The 19,929-nt window shown below is 39.1% G+C and overlaps 2 protein-coding genes across 2 annotated transcripts in view; one reads left to right on the plus strand and one right to left on the minus strand.

Moving 5' to 3' along the window:
* Positions 1-17,951, plus strand: part of LOC126370028 (protein unc-80 homolog) — a 45,811-nt gene extending 27,860 nt beyond the window's left edge. Inside the window, exons 42-65 of the mRNA XM_050014655.1 lie at positions 44-173; positions 452-592; positions 735-928; positions 1,326-1,471; positions 1,717-1,911; positions 2,131-2,326; positions 2,637-2,855; positions 3,390-3,535; positions 3,859-4,048; positions 4,865-5,026; positions 5,492-5,695; positions 6,182-6,298; positions 6,716-6,850; positions 8,915-9,038; positions 9,406-9,618; positions 10,080-10,264; positions 10,798-10,963; positions 11,211-11,387; positions 11,886-11,999; positions 12,536-12,646; positions 13,398-13,579; positions 14,376-14,569; positions 16,085-16,209; positions 17,332-17,951. Coding sequence (XP_049870612.1) covers positions 44-173; positions 452-592; positions 735-928; positions 1,326-1,471; positions 1,717-1,911; positions 2,131-2,326; positions 2,637-2,855; positions 3,390-3,535; positions 3,859-4,048; positions 4,865-5,026; positions 5,492-5,695; positions 6,182-6,298; positions 6,716-6,850; positions 8,915-9,038; positions 9,406-9,618; positions 10,080-10,264; positions 10,798-10,963; positions 11,211-11,387; positions 11,886-11,999; positions 12,536-12,646; positions 13,398-13,579; positions 14,376-14,569; positions 16,085-16,209; positions 17,332-17,450 — 3,885 coding nt within the window. The 3' untranslated portion in view covers positions 17,451-17,951. The remainder of the gene's footprint in view (positions 1-43; positions 174-451; positions 593-734; positions 929-1,325; positions 1,472-1,716; positions 1,912-2,130; positions 2,327-2,636; positions 2,856-3,389; positions 3,536-3,858; positions 4,049-4,864; positions 5,027-5,491; positions 5,696-6,181; positions 6,299-6,715; positions 6,851-8,914; positions 9,039-9,405; positions 9,619-10,079; positions 10,265-10,797; positions 10,964-11,210; positions 11,388-11,885; positions 12,000-12,535; positions 12,647-13,397; positions 13,580-14,375; positions 14,570-16,084; positions 16,210-17,331) is intronic.
* Positions 17,952-17,968: 17 nt separating this feature from the next.
* Positions 17,969-19,901, minus strand: LOC126370061 (nucleoporin NDC1). The gene has a single exon (XM_050014708.1). The coding sequence runs from the start codon at positions 19,712-19,714 to the stop codon at positions 18,014-18,016; it is 1,701 nt and encodes a 566-aa protein (XP_049870665.1). The 5' UTR covers positions 19,715-19,901; the 3' UTR covers positions 17,969-18,013.
* Positions 19,902-19,929: the final 28 nt, after the last annotated feature.

Raw genomic sequence — 19,929 nt, forward strand, 5'->3', positions numbered from 1 at the left:
GCACACAGAATACAATTAGATTAAAACTGTTCTTATATTTTAGGTGGTACACAGTGTTCACGGTATCATGTTCAAAGACTTGAAGCAGATATTACGTAAAGAACAATGCGATGCCCACATACTCCTCACAGCTAATGTGCCGGCTGCTAAGAAGATTATCGTACACGGGCCATGTAAGTATCAGACTCGTGAAGTTTTGTATAAGAATTTTAAGATTTCATCAAATGGAAAATGTATAAAACATAAACAAACTCCGCCATGCAGTTCGTCGGATGCTCTAAGACGGATAGCCTAGATTTGATCTGGCCTAACACGCCAGTCTCTTCTGTTCCCTTCAAAGCATAGAGCTCGATAAGGATACCCAACCCAACTGATTAGAAATTTTACATTAATATTTTGTATCTATTTTTAATATTTATAGAACAATACTAATATGCTATATAAATTACAGCCGATAATGAGGGCAGCATTCCGTCTCAGTTCCCTGTTCAAGAAGACACGCAATTTTCTTTGATATTGAAAGAGTCCCTCGACTTCTTTGGCATCCCAGAAGAGTTACATGGAGAACACTTTTTAGTGGACTTCAAAACACGTGAGTATTTACATCAAATCAGCAAAATAATTGACTAGGAAAAAAATATTAAACTTGTTTGTGGTTGGGAATGGCAATGTTATTCACGATCGATTTAGAATCGCTCTTTATATTCTGGCATTTAATCTCTTGCTTCTGCCAGGTCAAATCCATAATCCACAAAACTACGTTCGTGATCACTACTTCTTCAAGCGGTCCCAGTATCCGCAACTGGGCTTAGTACATATGGAGCCTGAAGAAGCGTTTGAAAAGTTACAACAACAAGAACTACTACTTAAATTTATTGAAATCGGAAAAGTACTTCTCACTTGGGCTATCCTGAAGAACGTTGACATGGTACGTATACAGAATATCTTCAGGAATTATCTGCATTCTCTAATGTTTTGACAACCCAGCCTCAATTATATTGGAAAGAGAGAGAGAAAGAGTGTCATTTGTCTCGTTATCTCCCTCCATGTGTTCGATCAATTTCGGACTTCTCCGCTTCATTGGGAATTCTCCTTAGAAACATTGAGATAGCAAGTCCTACGTTATGGATTTGGAAGTAACTAGAAGTACTACATTTCTAGAGTGAAAAAGTATTGGACACATAGAGAAAGAATTATGAAAGAAAGTAAATTGTAGATTCAGAAGGAAAGATCTTCCTATATCTGGAAGGAACAATAAATCTTTTAAGCTCTTAGTGGCCTTTCTTTCCTTTGCTCTTGCCTTCAAATATATCCGAAATGTTCAGGTGGTACAACGCGTAGTGTTCCTCCACGACGAGCTAATGAAGCTGCCATCATTTCCTCGCAAAGCGCTGGAGTCTGACCTCGCTCTGTATAGTCGAGGACCGCTTGGCTCCACTTTACTCGGACTCGACGTTTTACATAAATTTATGTAAGTTTGCATATATATATTGTCTAACTTTCGAGATATTTGTGCCAATTTGGACAAACACAAACTTAATTTTATTTTAGTTTCACATTTCTAAAAATAGTCGCTCTATTTTTTCACCTATACGAGTCGCAATACATGCATAGCGATCGTTTTATAACTGTCCAATGAATATAATAAGAACTACATTTTTGAATATTTTCTTGAAAACGTCGTAGCATTTGCATCACACAAATGTTTCATCCCAGGTGGGTACGCCTAATAGCGCGTATGTTCGAGGCAATGGCGGGTAACTTCACTTCTTCTCGAGACATACATCTATTCCTGAACGTTCTCAACGGCGCGCTGATGTTGCACAGCGAGGATTCATTGATACTCAGATACGTAATAGCTACTTACGTCAACGCTGCCTTCAATTTTAAGAATATTTTCTCTACTAATGGGTAAGCACTATTTGTTTACAATAAGTATTTATTTTAATAATCCCAAAATCTTGTCGCTAATGATCATTTACCATGGAACATAGACGCACGATTGTTGTGCATAATTTTAAGAAAAATAATTTATTTCTTCTGAATAATTAGTGTACTAATAAACAACATTAACGCATAATCTTCATTTCAAGTCTCTGTGCTAACTTGCCAACATGTTTTCCCTTGCAGCTATCTATTAATAATGCCAACTCTGTTGCAAATATACTCAAACTACCAGACGAATAAGTTGGTGACTACTACAATAGAGTATGCCGTAAAACAGTTCTATCTACTGAACAGAAAGCCCTTCATTCTGCAAATGTTCGGCTCTGTGTCCGCCATCTTAGATACCGACGAAGAAGCTGCTTTTGGAGATGCTAGTAAAGTGAGTTAAACATTGTTTGCTGATTGTTTCTCATATGACAAATGTTTCTCACAAAAAAAAAGATAAACTGCTAGAAACTTTTTTTAATAAAATATTAAACAACTAAATTCAGCAATAGTCTAAAATATACTTTACTCCAACATGCTAGAATGCAAATATTACTTAAAATTGCGACTTATCCTATCACTGGTTATCATTATTATTTTTCTACATAACGGTTAAAAGTTTAAAATGTCCAATCAATGTTTCAGAAAATAATTAATGCAATGATTTGAACGTCAAATCTACTAAAACCATTCCACACTTTCAGGTACAATCGAGTTGCTTATTCAATCTACTCCTAAGTTTGGAGACTCCATCACCAGATCCTCTTCATATAGCAGAACTGATCAAGGAAGAGAAACCGTTGAAACCAATAGACTTCTGCTATCGAGATGAGGACGAAATGGTCAATGTACTTGATTGCATCAGTCTTTGTGTCATGGTCGTGTCCTATTCTGCTGAGAGCATGAGAGGCTATCAAATGCTTGTGAGTAGATTTTTCACTATATTTCAAGCTATAGAAACAGCTTTCGCGGTCTAGTGGTTGGAGCGTGGGTATCTGAAGCTCCAAGTTCTATTTCAAATAGGTCGAAATGACTTTGTGCGACTGTCCTTTGTTTCGCCAAGACATTGCAGGCTTGAATCACCTGATTGTCCGAAAAAGTATTGATTCCATGCTCCTGTTGATCGAGGGGAGGCCTGTGCCCAGCAGTGGGACGTGTAATGGCTATTTATGTAAATCAGGACTCATCATTATCACTAAAACTAAAAGGACTAAAAAGTAAAATAGATATTCTCCAGCTTTTGCAATGACTTGAGCTATTACAGAATAGATAACTTCCACAGAAAGACTCTTGATATTGGCGTTCTGTAGGTATGATGCATATATAATACATATATATCGAGTACGCTTGAGATAAGGCGCAAAGACCTCCACGGAATACCCAAGATTGCCCTAGTAGTTGTCCCTGCAACTAATAACAGTTAACTATAGAGCTGAAATGAATTTTGATATTTACAGATTATCTTAGAAGCTATCCTACCTTGCTACGTGAAACAGATACAACTACCAACATATAACAGAGAAGGCAAGACAGAGAAAGAAATAATTCAACAACTAGCTATTGCTATAAAAACTCTCGTCAATAATTGTGAAGGACTTTCTAAGTAAGTATTCTGTATAATTAGACTTAAATTTGCTTAAAATTATTGGGTGATTTTTAAAAAAAATCCTAAGTTTACCTATGATTTTATTTTTACAACAACGCAATAGAATTAAATGCAAGATGATGGCACCGCAATTTTATGTTTTTTGGAAATTCATTTATTTCTTTAATATATTTGAATCTTTATTCTATTTGTATGCGCAAATGTCAAATTGTAATATTGCTTTTTTAGATGAATTACTTCGATATGGCCTTGTTAACCCCCCAGTGCTAAACGAGAACACTTTTGGATTCAGCAAAACTTCACATTTTATAACATTACAGATCATACAATGGCCCGTACAGAACATCTCCGGAGCACAAAGGCTCCTCCCAAAGAGGTTGTACTAGAACAACCGCTTCAAATTTCGTGGGTCTCGACCTGATAGAAGAGGAGTCGCACTCACGCTTTGCTCATAGCACGGATCACTCGCGACTACCCCCCGTATCTGACTTCACCGGCGCTGATTCCGAGGTAGTAAGTTTTTGAAAGAGATACGATCATACTTTCCAACAACATAACACATAACATAAGCTCACAGCTATATCCCAAATGGGGTAGTAGATGAAGTAAATACCCACACCTCACCGAGCTTTCTGTTAGACCAACATGACAGATGGTGAGCGGTATCGCCGTCTATAATAGTCGAGCGAACTGTGTTAGTAAAAGGTTTTTAACATAAATTAATAACTCGAACTCGAACCAATCCAATAACACTTTGCAATATTGCTATTTGACATTTGTTTGCATTGCGCACTTACTTTTATATGCGCAAATGTCAAATAGCAATATTGCTTTCTTAGATGAATTGCTTCGATGTGGCCATTTAAACCGCCCAGAATAACATATCTACTTAAAAAATCAAAAATACTTTACACTTTCTTATTTATCTTTCACCTAACATTCCTTTCCCCGTCTCTATAGCTCAGTTTCTTCCTTGGGGTACTAATGTAAAAATTTTGAAAGAACTTTGGGTTGTTTAAGATTTCTGCCTAATATTCACGTGTGTTCCATAAATATTTAGCCTGTCGACTACCCGTCTATTAACTTTACGGTGGTTAAGAAAATTACAGGTATAACATAAAATTAGATTCTGCTTGAATCAGCTCCATTGCCTAATCAAATATATCCAAATAAAAATTACCTAAATATGTAGAAGAATATAAAACTAAAAATCATTTAAAAAAATAAAATAAACATTTCAATCTATTCCATAACCTCATTCCTATTCCTCTTCATTTTCAAAATCATAGTTTGCATTTCAAAACTGTACATATTTCTAAATTTCAGCTGATCCGGGCGGAGTACCGACGTCCTAGAGACGTCTTACTGTCGTTGGTGGGAGAGTTCATTGACCGAGCTACCATAAGGCTTCTAGACTTGAACGGATCTAAAGGAAGTGGTGGGAGCGAAGGAAAACCTGTGGAGCTGCTCGATTCCAAGTCACATGCTGTCAGTTGCTTGAAATTATATTATTATAGTGTTGGATTCGGGTTTTTAGAGGCCATATTTACTTTTTAGTTCTTTCTTGATATTCGGTGCATTAAACAAGCACTGTTACATATTTTCAATACCGTATGCTTTATGCACTCGTGCTTTGAAATATTAGTACTCAATATTCTGGATTGATGGCGCCGGCGTCGGCTTGATGACGATACATAGGTCGAAAGAATTTCGTATGAACAGCAGGAGGAGGTTGTGTAATAGTTAACGCGCTCGTCCTGACTTCTATCTAATTTTCACTTTGTGATGTATGCGATATTATTATAATCCAGATAAAACTACATAGTCTAAAATAATAAAAGGATTACACATACATATCGTAGCTATGACAAGTAAAGCGCCTTCTAGCGCTCCGACTTGGTACTAGCGCAAAGCTGTCAATAACTAAAAATACGATTTTATTACCTATTCCAGCGGTTAGCGGACATAGCCCATGCTCTTCTAAAAGTATCTCCTTACGATCCTGAGTCTATGGCATGCCGCGGCTTACAACGCTATATGCTGCTGGTATTACCAGTTGCTGATTGGGCGGATGACGCGCTACGACCTTCCCTCATTATGATTTTAAGGCGACTTGACAAGGTCTTCATGAAGATTGCCAAGAAGCCTAGTATAAGGGTAAGATTACAAGAATATGTAACGAGTAAGAGGATAAGCTCTAAACGCAGACTCAAGAAACGAGGCTAATTCAATGTTATATTTTTTTAATTTTAAAATACACTTCTCAAAAAATATCGTAACATATCGTAAGGATTATCAGATAAATATTAAATACGAGTACCTATTAAGAATAAAAAATATGTGACATATTTTTTTAATTCTTAATGTTTGGAGGATTCCACATTCAAATTTAATTATAGTCGTGTTTTGTTGAGCAATAATTGGAAGTGATTTTATTTTTTACATTTTTTTAAGCGTAGAACTTCTCCCCTCAAATTTTTATCGGAAACCTACGCGATGTGTGATTATTCCACGGACTGTTTGTAACAAAATCCTTGGCATGTACAGATGAATACAGTTTCTTTAAAACTTTGAACTTCTCATTCGTTATTTTTTACTCAAAATGGAATACATTGTTGTCATTGCTCATTTTGTTGTTTTCAGAGAAATACCCACTGGGACGCGGCGGCAGCGCTGTTAAAAGGCGTATATGAAACTATGATTCGGTGCCCGTACATTATGCATTGGCAGCAACTCAAAACCCTACTCAGCACTGTACAAGTAATGTTTTCCTTTACACGCCTTTTTATTTCTAAGTACAATTATTTTTTATTCAATTGTAAACTATTTTATAGTGCAAATATCCTGTTAAATGTCTTCTAAATTTGTATAAATATACCAAAAATGTAAAAATAGATGTAAGTAAGTTCGTAAAACTAGGGCACTGATTTCGTCGTTCGAGTAATTGTGTCTTACTTACTTTGAATTAACAGAGAAAGCATTTTTGACTATACACACATTTATAAATAGCTTAATTATTTGACAGTAGAACAGAATGATGCATACTAATATTAAGAGACATATCAAAGTCTAAAGATATCAGGAGAAATCTATATAAATATTTAAGAGTCACCAGAATAATGGGCATAGTTATGGACTCCTCTTAACTGATTACCAGAACATAACATCAAATTTCAGATGCTAATAGTAATGGATAGCGGCAGTGGAGAGAACCTGTCATCGGCCACGGCAGCTCTTATGAGCCAGCCACCACCTTCCGGTTTCTGCAGCATGGTCGTCAGACTGATCGCCTTACAAGTTGTTAATACTGGGGTAGGTCACATTACTCTTTAGTGTACTCTAAACCGGCGAGCATGTATGAAGTCTTTGATCTTCTTCTATCGTGTGGGTTGTGAGGTGAATTACCAACCTCATCAACCCTGGTGTCAGGGTTACTATTGAGCCGCCCTCGCCTCTGACATGACTCATATAACGACTACGTACTTACATCAGTAAGTAGTAACCGGGACCAACGGCTTAACGTGCCTTCCGGAGCACGGATCGTCTTACTTTCGGACAATCAGGTGATCAAAGTAATTTTTGTGATATGTCCCCACCGGGAATCGAACTCAGGATCTCCGGATCGTGAGTCCAACGCTCAACCACTGGGCCACGGAGGCCGTTTCCAGTGTCTTTGATAAAAGTGGAAAAAGCAAAAGTGGTGTATTAGGATCGTAGTAAGTGGAATTCCATGGTCTCTGCCCACGGCTTTTTGGCGGGAAACGGGAACGGGACAGTTGCTTTCTTCATTGAATAATCTAATTAATTAATACGAAGTGGTGTTTTGTGGTTAATGATCGCATTAAGTTAGTCGGAAGACATTCGCGAGTGTTATTATATCGGAGTATTCAATAAACAAAGTGTATCTGCCTATTTTCGCTTCGTGCCAGGAAGCCGCTTCATAACTCGAAAGTTTATGCGGACTTTTGAGTTAATTCGTTTGGGGTTAGGAGTAGGAGTCTACTCCGAGGGTGGGGGCTTAGGTTTCATCATCATCACCTTTCATCATTTCATTATTCATCAAGAAAAAAAATACGTAAGACATGGCTGTATGAGCATAGTTCCCTTTGCCTTACCCTTCGGGGAAAACCAAAACAAAAAAAAAGATCTCTGCCCACCCCAGCGGGGAATATGTATGTCACATTAGTTTTCCTGGATTCTGGTGTCAGATGTTGGGAGATCAGTGACCTCATCAACCCTGGTTTCAGGATTAGAACCGCCAAACGCCCCAGGTATGGCTCACTACGCTACATCATCATCATCAGCCGTACGACGCCCACTGCTGGGCATAGGCCTCCCCCAAACTACGCTACATAGTTTAGTAAATAGTAGCAAGGTTCGACTGCTTAACGTGCCTTCCGAAGCATTTGTTCTCACTAGTTCGATTCATTAGTTCGATCGTCGAACTAGTGAGAATTATTTTTCTCATTAGTTCGATCGTCGAACTAGTGAGAATTAAATAATTCGACTGCAAGTAAATTAATAGTAAACAATACAAACAGATTAAATAATACAAATCATTGTCACATGTCACCCGGAAGTCGTCCACTGGTACATTTCCTTAATGCATCTATGCCTATAGCACCTAGGTATGTACATAATAAGTTTAGTATTCTTCTTCTTTGCGAGTCGATGGCGATCGAAACTAAACTAGTTTAGTATTATAAACATTTAACTGAACGCCCCTGTGATCATAGTTCTCTTGTCTTATTTTGAGGGTACATGATGTTTGTTATATTTTGAGGGTAGATGTTTCGCAAAATGGAGGTATTACGCTGTCAATGCTCTGCAGTAGCAATGTTTATTTCGTGGTGCCTGTTTAGTTTATTTATTATTTATTTATTATGCCTACTATAAGTATAATATGAAAGCTTTTATTATATGTACCTATTGTACAATGATCGAACTAATGAATCGAACTAGTGAGAACAAACATTCTCACTAGTTCGACGATCGAACTAATGAATCGAACTAGTGAGAACAAAGGTTCCGAAGTATGAAATGATAATTATTTTCTAACAATTAGATGACTTTGGTCCCATTCTGTATTAAATCGTTCATGTTATCTATTGTAAGAGCTGCGTAGACTTATGACATTGCAACACCTCACATTAAAAAAACAGCCGGTCTATTTTGGGCAGTACGTACTTATTCCATTACTACTTACAACTTTTTTCTTATATATTTTTTGTGTCTTTCATCATCGCAGGCCTGCTGGGCACAGGCCTCCCGTCAATCAACCAGACGGGGTATGGAGCATACTCCACCTTGTCTCTTTAATAAAAATAAATTATCAATTTCGTAATTCTTTTGTTCATATGAATTTATTAATTTCAGGACAGTTACTCATTAGAACAGTTGTGTGGAGGCAGCACAACGTTCCCTACAGAGGAAAAAACGGAAAACATGCTAATGAATTTGTTGATGCCATTGTGTATACGCGTGGGTAGTGGCAGACGAGGTAAGTTTAGGCATTAAATTGTAGTCCATACATACACGCGTATAATCCGCGGTCTTTGGACATGTTCAGGTGCAATCTTCTCGAATATGTCGCAAAAACCGTGAGAGGACATAAACCATATCATTTCTGCAGTAAAAAGACGCAAACGCCATGAAAAAGAGAGCTTTATTAGCTGGCCTTTAGGCAGATAGTATAAGAGTGAAAAAATTTTAATTTTTTAAAAACGACTAGATAAACGTTTATCAAAAGAAAAACAGCCAGTATCCTTATTAATAATTAATTTTTACAACACTTTCTGCACAATAGATCAATCAGCCGAAGCGACTGGCTGGTCACCCATCACCTGATATTTCGCCTGTTTTTCCAGACGTCCCACCACTGCGTCAATCAGACGTGAGCTACATAGTATCGGTGGTTCTAAACGCGCTGTGCCCGCCGGCGCTCCCTGGTCAGATCTCCGCAGTGAACGCCAAACTCAACGCATCAGATGCACGCACCAACTCTCTCACCTTTACCGGGAGTAGGGACATACGGAATACTACCAGGCTCTCCAATCAACTGTATAGGATCGCTTTTCTTGGTAAATATTTAAACAATTTCTTATATAAATTACATACTTACTATTTGGGTAGAAAGTAGAGGAGGTCTAAAAATGTCACATTGTTTCAATGTGCCAGTTTGTGCCAAATAGGTAACTATTACATGGGACTTAAAAATAGATATATACTGTATACCTCTATCTATCTCTTTGGAGATACAGGCGTGATGACCCCCACTTCAGCACAATAAACGATTACGTTCTTTTACTACATCATCATTGCACAGCGTGAGATGTAAACACGCTTAACTAAGATATAACGCTGATAAATTGTCAGACGTGAAAATGAGTGATAGGAATAGTCGATCGAAACTGGCGTGAGTTTCTTAATAACCTAGTGGAAGAGTAGAGCCAACAGCAATCAGAAGATCACACGCAGCCAGTTTTGACGTATCAAAACTTCGTAAAGTTCTACCTAATATGAAATTACACCTTCGTTACAGCATTAAAAGTGATGTGCGCATGCTTCGTAAGCGAGCTGTGCAACGAATGGGGCCGGATAGCGCGCGCCATGCGGGAGCTAGGCAAGCGGAATGAGGCCGCGCGCCACCTGTGGGACTTCCTCGAGTATATAGTCACCTACCGCACGCCTCTATATGTGCTACTCCTGCCGTTCATTGTGCATAAGGTTTGTGGGTTATATCGCAGCGTATAGGACGAGAGCGCACCGTAGCACAACGCACCAGGATTAGCTGAGGCAACCCTATATTTTTAGAAGGCCTATTCAACCCGTGATAACTATAAACTGGTCCCATCGTGGTAGTCGATGACGTAGGATATGTCACGGTCCGCTGCAGTACTAATACATAAACATACGTAAACTTACGACCGTAATGCCCACCTAACACAGACTTCCACAAATGGACACAAGATCTATGACTGCAGTAATCGGGCGCCGATATTTCAGTACCATCCCTAAGCGAAATGACAGGGCGAAAGCTCTCAGCGCTTCCCATTTGTCTGGTCAAGAAGTTAAGTATAAGTCACGTCAAAAAAAAATAAGTTGATGTATTTGGAAGCCGCAACTACCATGGTTAGATGCTAAAGTCATCGGGCAATACCATTATTAAAAGAACCACGGGGCACCTCATGGCTTTTCGCAAGAATCGATAACGTGCGATTGGTTAATTAATACGGGTTCTACATTGTTACAATTTCCAGCTATCCCAACCCCCAATTGGCGACAATGAGAGGCACATGCAGTTCGTGGTTCGTGAGAGAGTCCGGGGACTGAAGCTTCCCGCGGCTCGCGCCAGGGGATTCTTGCTTGCAGAACTAAACAAGGACCTGCGCATCATGAGGGAGTCGCACGACTGTTACAAAGCTGGTAAGGAAGTTTTTGTAGTCATATACGGTACGCAAGCTTAATTATGAGTTGTCTAATATAACGTTACGTTCAAAGCGACCATCATTTTGAAGTAGGTTAAATGAGACAGCTATTACTAAGAAACAGCCATTGCTCTCTTTCTCTAGTTTCTCAAGTGTTGAGACTTTTAGTATTTTGTCCCTCAGAATATTGGTATGGTGGTTGGTATGTCCAACGGTTTTCACTTTTGACATTTTCCGTCCTCCAGCAGAGCAAGTGTCCGAGGCCCTAGCGGCGGGGGGCACTAAGCGTGCGTCGGAGGTGTTCGGTCGCGCACCAGAGAAGCAGCAGCAGCACCGGCCCTCGCTCATATCCATGCTGGTGTCGCGTGCCGGCCTGCCCAGGACGCCCGACCACCCCTCCGCGCCCCTCACTGCGCAGAGAGGTACTGGCATCAACTTTACCACTTTAGTACAAACAAAGAAAAAAACTGAACGGTAACTCTCCGCACCGCACCAGTTAGTATCGGGCACCGAGCTAGATTTACCTCATCCCCTCTGGGTCTTAATGGCCGTAAGCGGGAAAGTGTCAAAGGTAGGGCGCATAGACTATCTGTCTTGCTCGCACCTACGCGGCATCGCAGCACACTGTAAGAATGTAATTTTTGTATTGAGTGTCAGAAGTATGGTACAAGTACAAGGGAGATCGGAGCCCGTTACGAATTTATGTCAGGAGTTACCGTTCTATACGTAGTACTGAGGGGGTTAAAAAGGCCACATCGGAGCAATTCATCTAAAAAACAATATTGCAATTTGACATTTGCGCATATAAAAGTAAGTGCGCAATGCACACAAATGTCAAATGTAGCCTTTTTAACCCCCCCTGTTCCTTATTCTATGGTAATTGTAAACACAGTCACTTCAATTATACGGTATTATTCCAGAGTCAGTATCGAGCAGTTCGACGACGAGTCAGCACATGCCGACCGTGGAGACAGGCAACCACAGCCGTCCCAGCGACAGCACCAATACCAACGGGACCCCTTCGCAGACGGATGGTAGTCTATTGCTTTATAGAAACACGCGATCGACAGCTGTTGATTTTAAAATCAATCATTTTCAAATTATAATGACCCGCACGAATCAAATAGTAATCTCGCTGGTACGCAACCCATTTGACTTGTGCTGCCAACTTAATTCTTTCGGATTATACGGCAAATGTATTCTTTTTAAGTATTACTTCTGCCTAAAAAAACATATATATCAGAAAGTTTTAGTCTGTTGATTACCCGTGCGCTACTTTGACGCCGATTGAGAAAATGGCAGGTATAACTTACTCGTTCGTTTAAATAAATAAATAAAATAATGTTTATTTCTCTCACTAGCTTAGAACTTGAATACAATATCCAATGTATACGGGTACAGATTGATAAAGCAGGCGAGAGACAGTTATTCAGATCATTTTATCTACTTACTCTTTAATTTACTCTCTCTCTCTCTCTTTCTCTCTCTCTCTCTCTCTTTCTCTCTCTCTCTCTCTCTCTCTCATCTCTTTCTTAGAAATAATACTAATTTAATTATGTACTATATACAGGATCCATGAACAACTTAATCAAAGAACAGAAGCCTACAGCCACCACTCCATCGTATACGACCAATCAGAAACTAAGATTTGTATCATCAGTGGAATTCAAGTTCACTTCAGGTAAGTGGAGTATCTGAAGTTAAAATTTTGCAACTGTTTATTGTTCTCCTGTTATTTGTCCGTGTCTTTAGAGCACACAGCGTTCGGCTCTTGATCTGAAAGTCCTAGGTGCAATTCCCGATGAGGACATGTAAAAAATTACTTCGGGATTCCATGGTTGAGTTAGGTTACGTTAGGTCGGTGTCACTTGGTAAGGACATTCGCCAATCGGATTTGATTATCCGATTCTGTGCTTCGGAACACATTAGGCTGTTAGCGCCGGTCCCGGCTACTATTTGTTTAAGTATGTAGTCGTTACCTCGGCCATGTACTATTGGGAGGCATTTGGCCTTCTATAGTAACCCTGATAAGTTGATGCTGTTGTTTTTTTCTTCATGCTGTCCTCGCAAGCATGAAGAAAAAAATATTTCTTGTGTAGTGGCTGAATGAAGCGTGTAATTGTTCACAATAATATTTAAAGTTTTGGGCTGTTAGCTTTCCTCAATAAATAAAAAGATTTATGATGCGGGTGTAAATAGAGTTGAAATAGAGGGCCTAGGCGTACATACCGCGATCAGATCCAGAATGTCTTAAAGAAACGCCAGGTCAAGAGTACTACTAAACCGGCGAGCATGCATGAAGTCTTTGATTAGAGTGGAAAAGCGAAAGTGTTGTTAGGATTGTTGTAGATGGAATTCATTGGTCTGTGCCAACGGGAAATAGGCTTGATCTTATATATGTTTGTACCAATAAAAAAATAAATATACAACAGGAGATACCTCAACATCCCCACTGTCCCCGCTGTCGCCGAGCGCAGCGTCCGCAGCAGAAGACATGCTGGATCCAGGCGACGCGGACGTGTGTGACGACGAGCGCCCGCGGCTGCAGCGAGCGCACGGCCCTTCCAAGAGGACCTTCAAGTTCCGTCGCAGCCGACATTCTAGTAGACCAGAGGTACGTGACAAACTCTCAGACCCCTCTTTGCATTTGCTACTTTGGGCAACGGCAGAAGTAGAAGATATGCTAGATCCAAGCGACATGGACGTGTGTGATGACAAGCGTCCGTGGCCCTTCCAAGGGGACCTTCAAGTTACGCCGCAGCCGACATTCTAGTAGACCAGAAGTACGTGACAAAACTCCCTGAGTAACGCATTGATATATAAGTACCTCAGATTGAAAATGATCACCTGAAAAATGGAAACGAAAAGTAGATGATAACACGACGAGCGTATTTGATTTTAATCAAGACTCATCATCAAGATCAAGAGATCAAGATTCATCTTTATACCGCTGCGCTTGAATAGCTAAGTATTTTTTGTATGACATTTTATCAGTGGCGACCCTAGGGCGGTGCGAGGTGGCTAAAATCAACCAAGACTGGTTCACCCTAGCCGCAAACTAACTTCATCGTTAGATTCCTCATACCGGGTGGCCGTAAACATTATTTTTTTATTTTAAGGGGCTGAGGGGTGCCACTTTGAAGTTTCGCACCAACTAAATATTTTGCTAGGGCCGCCACTGCACTTTATCTACGGTACTTATATACCAACGAGGCAGAAGCAGAAGGCATGCTGGATCCGGGCGACGCGGACTTGTGTGCCTACGACCCCGCGACCCTTCCAAGGCAGCTAAATACTCAGTTACATAATTTAAAGAACCTTTCACGCTTCTTGACCTAGCAATGACATTACTATCGGCCTCATGAAAACGAGACTCCAGAAGTACTAACGAAGTCATTAATTCCCTACAGCAATCGCACATGCGGCTAGAATCCGACGAGTGTTCCTCCCCGGGCCCTGACACGACGCCGCTGCGGCGGCCCTGGGCCCAGACCCCCCTGCTGCAGCCCACAGGCACTGGCGGATTCACCGACACATCCTACGACAGCGAGATATCCCAGACCTCATCCACCTCCGGATACAGGCTAGCATTACCCGCCGGACAGTAAATACACAATGATATGTGTGTTGCATGATACCTACTCGTGTGTCTCCAAATCATTATCGGTGTTCTATGTGATCAAAGCACACAACTTCGGCCGCAACACACATATTTTTAGTTGCAGTTTTATAATAATACACATTGATCTATAAACTACCTAGATACAGCGCGTCATACAAAAACACGTCAAGAACTTGGCGCTACCTTAGCTATCTATATGTTCATACGTAGTAGGTATGTAGATTCCATAAAACCTGTACGGCAAACATGGAGAAACTGTTGGAACATTTTTTTTTTATAGTATTTTGAAATGATTCTTATTCTGTCCGAAATTAAGTAGGTACGTTGCTATTATAGAACTTCTATTAGCACGTGGTGCTTCGTAACGCGGTTGAGATATTCAAGTCCAGTGGCCCATCGTCGTCACCGTGCCGAGCTCTGCCGATTTTATGCGTAAAAGAAAGAGCTAGAAAAAATAGTTTAAAATTGAAATAGTGGGTTTTACCGCCAATAATACAACGTCTTGACAGTTGGCAGGCTAATCTAACGACGTAGTGCGTGTTACGAAAAGTGAATACCACATCGCTATATATGCATTAACTTTTTGTCTACAATAAGAAGAGTAGTTAATAGATCAATGTAAATACCTCACAACTTACAGCATTCTCATCAGAAAATTAATGCCTAGTTTTAAACATTACCTACTTCCTAGAAATTAGGCTTTAATTTTACATCAGCGTTTTATTTTCTCTTGACCAACTTTCATCGGGCGTGTAGCAAAGTATGACGTTATTGTATGCATGATTGTAATAAGCTAACATTTTATCAACTATGAATCGCATTTTTAGCCCGCGTCTCGACGGAACATTCACGAAGATATTAAACTTACTGAACAACTAAAAGACCAATTTTTACCTGACAAAAGTAATGCCAAATGCGTACCTAACATAGTTTAGCGTGTTTCAGCAAGAAATAGTACATAATAGTACGTACTAATTTTCAGTATATTTTCTTCCATTTCACCTAGGCTAATCGTAAAATAACTATCAATCAACCTTAGTGTTTAGCACCCGCTGTCATCGCAAATTCAAAATTCAAATTCAAATTAGAATATAAACCTATTTATCGTAATTCAATCAGTAATAAAATTGCCTTATGATACCCCCTCCGGTTGATTGAGGGGAGGCCTGTGCCTAGCAGTGGGACATATATAGGCTGTTTATTTTATGTATTTTGTCCCAAGTCAAAAGTAGGATTAAAATTATTTATTTGTTTCAACCTCGAAATATAATGTGTCATATTATTATTATACTTACAACTATACTGGATGTTAGTGGCATCATAACAAATACTGAGGGATGCTTGAGACCTTGATTCTGAGTTAATATCAGGTGGAATTTTCCGTCACAAAAGTATGGAACTGAAAATAATTTAAAAAAACACTACTTGATATCAATTCCGAATCTACTCTAACACCCTGTATATCTTTTATTAAAAAAATAATGTGTTTAATAACAGAGAAAGCTACAGTCTCCAAGTATCGATGACTGAGTCTCCGGGTGGTTCAGGGCGAGCGGCGCTAGCATCGCCGGAACTACCCTCACAAAGGACCGAATCTGCCACCCCGCATGCGAGCCCCGACGGTAATCCACCCTTCGTATGTATAAAATTTACACGCAACGGTACGCTGTCGTGACTACCCTCTTCTCTCTGTCCTATCAACTTGTGAGTATGTACTTTCATCACGATAATTAAAACTGTAAAATGATTCAGTACTTATAGTTACGTTATCGAATTATCAGGCCATAGAGGCGGCCAATCAGCTCGCGACAACAAACACTTCAGGACCCCGACACCGACCACGCCGGCGCCGGCCACCAGGGTCCATTAATTATTTTAAATAATATCCTCTCAGACGACGTCCTGAGCCGAGGTTTGCACCCAACTGGGCACCCTCATTTTGTACCTCAGCGCTTCTCATTTGTCCGGCCAAGTAGTTAATGCCATCTGCAGCAAATCTACGTCAAGAAAATCGAATTATCTTTAAGCTTATCGATGGGGAATCCGAATGTGCTATCTAAATATACAGCCATAACAAGAGAACTTTTTGAACGATTGTAGATATTGATAATGATTAACTTCACAACCCACACAAGAGAAGACGTACAATTTCAGACAAACTAATACTGTAACTGCTTAATCTTCTCTCTTTTGCTAACCGTTTCCACCAAAGCAGATATGTGCAGGAATCCACTAATCACCGCGGAGGAGAGAGCGACAGAGCGTCTTCTCTCTCGCTAAGATTAATTGATTCTGCACGTCTCCTCTCCGCTATGGTGAAAACCCAGCCGTAACCAAGCTTCTTTCCATGATTATTACATATTATGTTTATGTTCCTCAATCAATGATGCCTCATCGATAAGCGTATGAACATCGTAACTTCTGATTTGCAGTTTAATTATCGTGATTCCTTGTGAGTTTCGCCTTCATTGTAGTTAATCGCTCTTTAATTTAGAGGTTCACTGTGCTATGGATAACCAAATACAACTGGCTTACCTTACTTACCTAGGCTAACAAATTGCTTATAAAAGTGTCATTCTTATACTGTAATTAGGTAAGTAATTTGCATGAAATTTCATTCGTGACTTAGTCCCCAGTCTAGTCTATTCTCCTATTTCCTTCCAATCCTCCGTCATGAAGCTGTTGGTAACTTTTTTTAATTTCGTAATAAAATGCAGAGTTATTTAAGTTTATTGTTGCAACAGCTTCATTGAGCTGCGAGTCCGGTACATCATCGGCGGAGCGGACCGCGTTATTGGGTGCGGCGAGTCAACGATCTCTACTTCTCAGCAGCGAATTGCGAGATGAAGACACCTTACTCTAAATTATTACGAACTGGCATTAAATTTTACCTAACAACCACAAATACTGTTTATTGCACAGACAAATGGACTAAACAAGCACAAGCAGTGGGTCAACAGCAATTTCTTCCAGGCAAGCATTAAGGTGTGGAAACTTTCAATTTATTGGATTTATAATAATATAATTATTTAGATCAGCCACAAATATACGAGTATTCACAATTAGTCATTGACAATTAGATAGTAGGTACTGCTTGAACACCACCCTATTTATTATTTCTACACTTTTTCCCTATCTACAACATTCCATCCAGCTAATTCTTTACTAGCTTTTAGTGTCCAAATTACACAGACTTCAATAGGAAAACTGATAAAATAATTACATAGTGTTAGTCTCAGCAAATTGTTAATTGTTTGTAAATCAATTAATGTTTTAGGCAGAAAATGTGATGAAATCTGTTTTATTATATTGTTTTTTACTGTTTTAGATAGTAATAGTTGAATTATGTGGGTAAATATTATATTCGAACAATAAAAGATGTTTTCATAAAAAAATAGTTTATTTTAAAATATCAGTCATTTACACTTATGCTTCTTTACATAACAAAAATGGTTGAATAGCTACTTGGACATCAGGATCTAATGGTATTTCGTGAATATATTTAGAGAAAGTAATAACAATTTTATAGATACTCCTCTTCACTGAAGATATGAGTGCAGACTTCATCCTGATTGCAAGCTCATCATGTAGAATATGTTTTCTAGGCACAAGCCCAGGCTTGGAGATCTTGTCGAGACTTTGTTTGAGATTGATCAAAGCTGAGATCACAATTGGCAGGTCTGTTTGTACAATTCCATATTTATCCTCTTTTAGTGAAGAAGCTGCTATAAAAGCCAGACCTTCACAAGTCCACATCACCGGCTGTGCTTGTGTCAATAAAAACTTCAATTTAGTATCAGTCAATTCACCAAAGAAATAGTTGATTCCTGGCTTCTGACACAATTTATGCAGCAATCCATAACATTCCTCTTTCATGACAGTAGTAAATGTGTTATCGACTTTGTTCCTGTTATGATCCTTGAGCTCTAACAACTCTGGTGAGTGAGCCATATTTCTCAAATTGTTGTACATTAAACCAGAAGGAGGAGTTATGTTAAGTGACTTTTTCTGTGGTGAATTATCTAGACCAAGAGGTTTCCCATCACCATTAATAATTTCCAACTCTTTGCTAAAGTTATTGATGGTTGATAAGGAAACTTCCAACAAATGATTCCAATTTCTCGGGTGTCCTCCAGGCTGAGACAATTTAAAAACTTGTATCCTCCTTGCAGAATCAGTTATAGCCATAATTCTGAAATCTTGAGCTCCCAAATATCCATTAAACTGTAATTTCTGAGCCAAAGCATTATGGAGAGTTAGACTTCTGTCCGATTCAATAGGGAATCTCATTGGTTCTGTCAGCACAATATTGAAAATTGTTTTCATTGTATAGACTGATACAAGGAACAAACTTGTGTAGAACCAAAGACCAATCCAAATTCCAGAGCTGATTAGATTCAGCATATTATCCAATGGGGCATCTTCCAAATACAAGCTGTACACATCAGACACAACATTTCTCGGTTTGTTGCCCCATAAATAATAAAATATACAGTAATATGCAACTGGCATGATTGACTTCTTGAATCCTAAAGCAATAATATTGCTAATTGCCAGTTTAATTTGCTGAAACTTATCTTGGTAAATGTGAGGAAACATTAAAATATTTGTACTAAAGATATGAACATTCAAAAAATAATACAACCCCATCCACATTCCACCGAATTGTAAAAATAAACTTTGCTCCATAAGACATTGACCGTCATAGTTTTTACATGTCTTCTTTAGTACATTAAAATTGCTTTGCGCCAGTGATGAATATAATCCCATAGTAAAATATCCACAGAGAGCATACAACACACTAAATATCATATTCTGTATTGAAAACAAATTCAGGAACATTGAGAATCTTGTGAAATACTTTGGTGGTGGCACCATATAGTAACATCCATAAATGTAGGCCTGGAAAAATGATACCAATCCAAGGAGCACGATATTGAGGCTCATCTTCCAACTGAAAATATCTTGAAATGTGGACGCAATCCATGATAATGGGTGCAATATATCAACTTGTATAAGGAAGACAAGTGATACCGCCAGAAAAGTCTGCAGCGCGAGATTCCATAACACAGCCACTATTAATCTTTGAGAAAATATTTCACTTTTCCTTTCCATACCGGCTGCCATGTTAGGTTATGTGCCGTAGTGCCATACGCTGGTCGTCAAAATTTAACTGTTGAATCTCAATTTTAATAAGATTTTTGGCATTAGAAAATGCACATTTTAAAATGAACAATATTTCTTCTATTTCGAATTGTATTTGCACTTTCGATTTTCAACGGTCAACAACAACGCGCCAAGCTAACTGTCAAAGTAAAAAAAAACATTTTGTAGCTTTTTTG

This window comes from Pectinophora gossypiella, chromosome 10 (genome assembly GCF_024362695.1).
Source record: "Pectinophora gossypiella chromosome 10, ilPecGoss1.1, whole genome shotgun sequence".
Lineage (NCBI taxonomy): Eukaryota > Metazoa > Arthropoda > Insecta > Lepidoptera > Gelechiidae > Pectinophora > Pectinophora gossypiella.

What these genes read in the sequence shown, in the direction of transcription:
- LOC126370061 (XM_050014708.1), bottom strand. Translation starts at nt 19,714, where the DNA reads ATGGCAGCCGGTATGGAAAGGAAAAGTGAAATATTTTCTCAAAGATTA.